Source organism: Heterodontus francisci, chromosome 4 (assembly GCF_036365525.1).
Source record: "Heterodontus francisci isolate sHetFra1 chromosome 4, sHetFra1.hap1, whole genome shotgun sequence".
NCBI lineage: Eukaryota > Metazoa > Chordata > Chondrichthyes > Heterodontiformes > Heterodontidae > Heterodontus > Heterodontus francisci.
Genome location: NC_090374.1, coordinates 148,789,354 through 148,795,353, shown reverse-complemented (window position 1 = coordinate 148,795,353; position 6,000 = coordinate 148,789,354). Strand labels below are relative to the sequence as shown.

Genomic DNA, 6,000 nt, shown 5'->3' with positions numbered 1-6,000 from the left:
AGGAGTCTGTGCTCTACGGGCTGTTCCCAGGGACGCACACCGAGACAAACATCAACTGCTGCTGGAGGACTATCAATTCGGTGAAAGACGCCCTTTGGTCTGCCTGAAACCTGCTGGTCTTCCAGCGCAAAGAGTTGTCCACCACCGAATGTTGCAGACTGGCACATTCCAAGGTACAGGACTACGTGCTGAGGGACGCACTAAAGCTTGGGGCAGCCGCAGCAAAGGCTCAATGGGGAAAGACCACAGTGTAAGGTCCCCCCACCAAGCTGAACTGAGGGGCTGGATCCATGGGAAACCCCTCGAACTGTATCGGGAAAATTTGCATTTGCTGTAAAATGAAAAAATGTAATTGGCATGACAAATGTGAAATGGAAGGGTTGTGAGGCAACTCATGATTGTATTGAAGGAAACTGATCTTCCTTGCAATGTTTGTATTTTTTGGTGCTGTTTGAAACTGTTTGGCAATGTATTTTTTTTTTTTTTTACAGATTTTTATGAATAAAGTATATTTTGGAAAAAAAAAAATCAGTCCATTTTAGATCATTAGTTTGTAAATACAGAATTCATTTAACATTCAGAAAGAGAGGCAAGTTATTTAAATCAACTTAATTTTATGCAACATACTGAGTGTATAGTTCAACTGTGGTAACCGCAGCTGTGACTCTTTTAACGATCCCAATAAATCCTCTTTAAATCACAGACAGGAAGAGAATTATGCAAATGATATATTAACCAATCTTTGACTGAATGTAATGTTCTGTGACTATCCTTTTTTTTTTGAGAATCCAGTAGTTGTATCTGAAAGTTAATTGTTAATTTTCTAATTAAGGTTTAGGATTAAAATAGTATATTAAAATAAAACAAAAAGAATATTTACAAGTTTATTAAGGAATGATGCTTCATACAGATACAATGGGTGCACTATTTACAAATTACACAAACAAGCTACATGATGGAAAAAAGTACACTGAAATAAAATAGAAAACTAAAACTGAATGTAAATATTAAAGCTATGTTATACATTTATTCACGAGTTTTCTTTATAATGAAAAGCTAATTATGCCTCAATTTTCAGCCAGTGAGGTCGTAGCTTAACATAGCTATGGCATTTTACAATTTAAAAGAACACTTCATTCTAAACTTCTATGATGATCCTGAACTACTCCATATATAAATATTCCTATTTCATCCTTCATTATATTTTGGTGTATAAATGAATTCTTAAAACTTAACTCACTTGTGGCTAATTCCAGTCATGAGGCTAACACTTTAGTATAGCATCTCAGGTCTTAGAAGCTGGGAACACAGATGTATCTCAATACCCAACATAACCCTTCCTCACCCTCTGTAGTTAGTATATTTAAAGCAGCGGCTCAGCTGACACTCTCCTAAAGCTGTTTTAAAGACCTAATTAGCAGTCTGCTTTTTAAGAGAATCACTAAAAGGGGATTCCCTCAATATGCGCACATATTTCTAAAACGTCATCTAACACATTCATATATAGTAAATGCATCCTGATCCAGTTGGATCCAATTAGATTAAATGTATTTTTATGTGGAAAAAGTAAAACAGGCTTTCTAAAAAAGAGAATACTCTGGAGTAAAGCCATTATAACAAAACATTCCTTTAATGCTATTGAGAGTTGTTAAAAGCTATACTTAGACCAGTTTAAGTTTTCAATGTAAACATTGATTAGACATTGGAACTGGATAAAATATCTTCAACTAAACGCTTGTAAACCCATGCATCACCCTTTAGTCGCTGTCTTCTGATTCCAATCACCTCAGGCTTGCTGAGCTGACATATTTCTAGTTCAAACTGCATGGTGACCTTTCCAAAGTCTGACCTAGTCCGACATTTTAAGATATAGCTGTTGGAAAATAAGGTCAAAATTACACAGTATGAATATGGAATCAAAAATGCAGATTATTGTAAAATTCTATTTGTTATTGCAAAATTAAGGCAGTTTAAGGATACTGGGTTTTTGCACACAGTATGAAAGAAGCACATCGTCATGTGCATACTTAACAAATCATCCATCTGGTGAAAATGAATCTTTTCTTGACTGTACATGCACAAACTCAGATTTTTATACTATTACCATGTGAAATCTAATAACTGATAGAAGGGAGGTTTTTAAAGACTGCAACCTTACCTCATGGTTCATATAACAGTATAATTGACTTGGTGGAATGGTTTGGGACATGTGAACCAGGTGACATTAGTGGACATTAGACATCACTCCCCATTTAACCATCTATGCTTTTTAAAAAAAAATGAAGACAGGAGAATTCTCCATATTTGACACGTTAGGGTTTACCAAATCCAACAATGAGCTTGTACTTAAGTCCATTAGTTGGTAAACAAGGAAGATATTTTATACATATAAATTTATGAGACTTGTCTAAATTAATGGGTAGAGTTTCTGTTTTAGGCACAATTGCCAATTTCGGCACAAGTCGTCAGTTTTGAGAAATGTTCTCCACGCACCCCTCCCATCCCGGGATTCCAATCAAACTCACTTGACTATTGTCAAATTCAAAATCTGCCAATCAGTGCAATTGGGCAGAATTTTAAAATGTTATCTTTAGAAATTTCTTTCTATATTTAAGAGTGGTAACATAGTGAAGCTTGATTAAAATAGCTGAAAACAAGTTTATTACAAAAATAGCACATTTAATCAGTGTCAATCTCCCACCTCTGAGTAACACTATTTTAAATTACTGAAATTCACTTTTAAAAATATTAAACTATTTTCTAATTATACTGGGGTATGTTAGTCAGTTTCTCTGTAAATGAAAACAAAAATCACATTTAAAAAGTTTTAAAAACTTTAAGTGTCCCTGCGCCAAAAAACAAGCTTAATTTTTAAAGCTTGACTAAAGGCCTGCAAATGACTGCAATTAGCAGAAAACTCCCAACGGTGATTAATTTACTCAGGGGGGGGTGGTGGGGGAAATGCAAGGATGACCAATTTTGTGGGTGGGGCCTCTTTCCAGCATGATGCTTTTAAAACTAGTGCAAAAGATTGCAGAAACTTGAATTGTGTTGGATGCAAATTGTACTTAAAGTCGCATGATCTTTTGTGTCGGTTACACCGATTTTGGCCAAATTGTGCTTAAAAATAAAAAGCAGTGCAATTGAGTGAAAGCTCCAAACCAGTGACTTTTATTTTATAATTACGGGGGAAAAGGTAGGTGAAGCAACTGAATTCAACTAAGCCCACATAGCGCAAACTAATGTGCACTGGGTGGCAGAAAGAGGGGAATTCTAAAACATCTTTAGTAGCTGGTGAAGAACCCAACTTAGAAGCTGTCTTTTGTGGAAAGCCTGAATGCGTGTTTGAAACATTTTGTAAGTGGAGATAGTTAGCTGATAACTATGTGACAAAAATGTAATTCTTGTATTCTTGAACGATGATGAAGACAATACATTTGCAGAATGGCATGTATTTAGCAAATGAATTTCAAGATAGTTAAGTGTGAAGTTGTGCATTTTGATAGGAAGAATAAGGCAGCCACATACTGCTTGGATAATGAGTCTAAATGGGGTAGAGGAGCAAAGGAATTGAGGGGTACAAATACACAAATCACTAAAAGTAGTGAGGCAGGTTAATAAGGCCATAAAAAAGCAAACCTAGTACTGGGGTTCATTTTTAGAAAGAATTGAAAAGCAGAGGTTATTTTAAACTTCTATCGAACCTTGCTAGGCCACATTTGGAGTACCGTGCATAGCTCTGGTTTCCACATTACAAAAGGATATAGAGGCATTGGAGAAGGTGCAAAAAAGATTCACAAGTATGATACCAGAACTGAGAGGATATACTTATCAGGAAAGGCTCAACAGGCTGGGGCTCTTCTCTAGAATAGAGAAGACTGAGGTTGGGGGGTGGGGTGACCTGACAGAGGATTATGAAAGGATAGATGTAGAGAAAATGTTTCCATTTGACGGTGGCGACCTAAACTAGAAAGCATGAATAAGATAATCACAAATAAATCCAAGGAGGAATTCAGGAAAAACTTGTTTACCCAAAGATTAATAAGAATATGGAATGAGATACCACAAAGAGTAGTTGAGGCAAATAACACAGATGCATTTAATGGGAAGCTAGATAAGTACATATGGGATAAAGGAATAAAAGGATATGCTGTTAGGGTTATAGAGGGGTGTAAGGAGGCATAGACTAGTTGAAATGAACAGCCTGGTTCTATGTTGTAGACTTTATGTGACTATGATGCTGACAGACATTTTGGAGAGTTTCTTAAAGCAGTGCAAACCATGCATTGATGTGCAATACTCAGCCAGTGCTTTAGAAAACCATTGTCAAGGGAGGAAAAGACAATGCATTTTGTATGGGGTTCCATTCACCCAGCCAGGAATGCTAATGATCTACCCGATAGTTTCAGCTCAGCACATTCTCAATTCTTTCTTTTATTCTTTTGGGCCTCCTTATCTCGAGAGACAATGGATTCAATAACATTTGGGATATCGAAGAGCTTGCCACAAAATCTCCATTGGTAGAAGTTAATGGCACTAACAAACATTTTGCAGAAGTACTTCGAGTATCAACCATGTCAAAATTTTGGGGCAGCCAGCTATAAATACAACTGCACCATCTAGAGGAAACAAAACAAACTGACTGCTGGAAAATAGAGGAGTGGAAGGGAAAGTTTATTTTTGAAATGCTTAGTTGCCCCAACAAAACATCAATTATGTGGTATGCCGAAATTATGCAAGAAAAAAATAAACTACCAAAAAATTTTTCTTCGAGCATGAGCAGTTTAACATTGAATGACCAAATCTTGCATTCTTCTCAACTATTTTGCAGTGTATGAATCTGAGCAGCTTCAGCTTTTCCTGGGTCTGAGATGTAAGCTCCTTTGTTTATATTACAAATGCCTTTCAACACTTAAAATTGCTCAAAGGTCTAAGAGGAGATTCCAAAAGGATATTTTCTACAGCAATTATGTTGACATTTCAGAAGCATCACATTGTAGGTTGCAATCTAAATACCTTTTGAAGAAAATAGCTGCGCCAAGTCTTAGCAATTTCCAGTAAAGCAAGGGATCAAAATTGTGCTTCAGTATGTGAAATATATACATTCATTTTTTAAAAAAGAGGCACTCTTTTAATGCCACAAATGATAGTTCAATTTACTTAGCACTTTTTAAATGAAACAGTAGTTTTTTTTCATTCGTTCGGGGGATGTAGGCATTGCTGGCTAGGCCAGCATTTATTGCTGATTCCTAATTGCCCTCGAGAAGGTGGTGGTGAACTGTCTTCTTGAACCACTGCAGTCTCTGTGGGCTAGGTATACCCACAGTACTGTTAGGAAGGGAGTTCCAGGATTTTGACCCAATGACAGTGAAAGGATGGCGATATAGGATGGTGTGTGGCTTGGAGGGAAACTTGGAGTTGGTGGTGTTCCCATGCATTTGCTGCCCTTGTCCTTCTAGTTGGTAGAGGTCGCGGGTTTGGAAGGTGTTGTCTAAGGAACCTTGGTGCATTGCTGCAGTGCATCTTGTAGATGGCACACACTGCTGCCACAATGCGTTGGTGGTGGAAAGAGTGAATGTTTGTGAATGGGGTGTCAATCAAGCGGGCTGCTTTGCCCTGGATGGTGTTGAGCTTCGAGAGTGCTATTGGAGCTGCACCCATCTAGGCAAGTGGAGAGTATTCCATCACACTCCTGACTTGTGCCTTGTAGATGGTGGATAGGCTTTGGGGAGTCAGGAGGCGAGTTACTCGGCGCAGGATTCCTAGCCTCTGGTCTGCTCTTGTAGCCACAGTAAAGCTACCCGACCCGAACCCAGCAGGACGCGATGATGTGTTGGGTTCGGGTCGGGTCGGGCCCCTTTTCCGGGTCCGGCTTTCGGGCTCGGGTCGGTTGGGCTGGGTCCAGGTCATGCCGGACACACACGGCAAGTGCTCTGCTGGCAAGTATTAAAAATTTAAAAAAAAGCTTACCTGAGCTGGGAGTCCAAGACGTAACTGAGA

General features: G+C 38.2%; 1 protein-coding gene across 3 annotated transcripts in view; it reads right to left on the bottom strand.

Annotated features, from left to right (window-relative positions):
* Positions 1 to 894: 894 nt before the first annotated feature.
* melk (maternal embryonic leucine zipper kinase) overlaps positions 895 to 6,000 on the bottom strand; it is a 138,609-nt gene continuing 133,503 nt past the window's right edge. For all 3 annotated transcript variants that reach the window (XM_068030308.1, XM_068030310.1, XM_068030309.1), the window contains one exon: positions 895 to 1,873. In XM_068030308.1, coding sequence (XP_067886409.1) covers positions 1,696 to 1,873 — 178 coding nt within the window. In that variant the 3' untranslated portion in view covers positions 895 to 1,695. The remainder of the gene's footprint in view (positions 1,874 to 6,000) is intronic.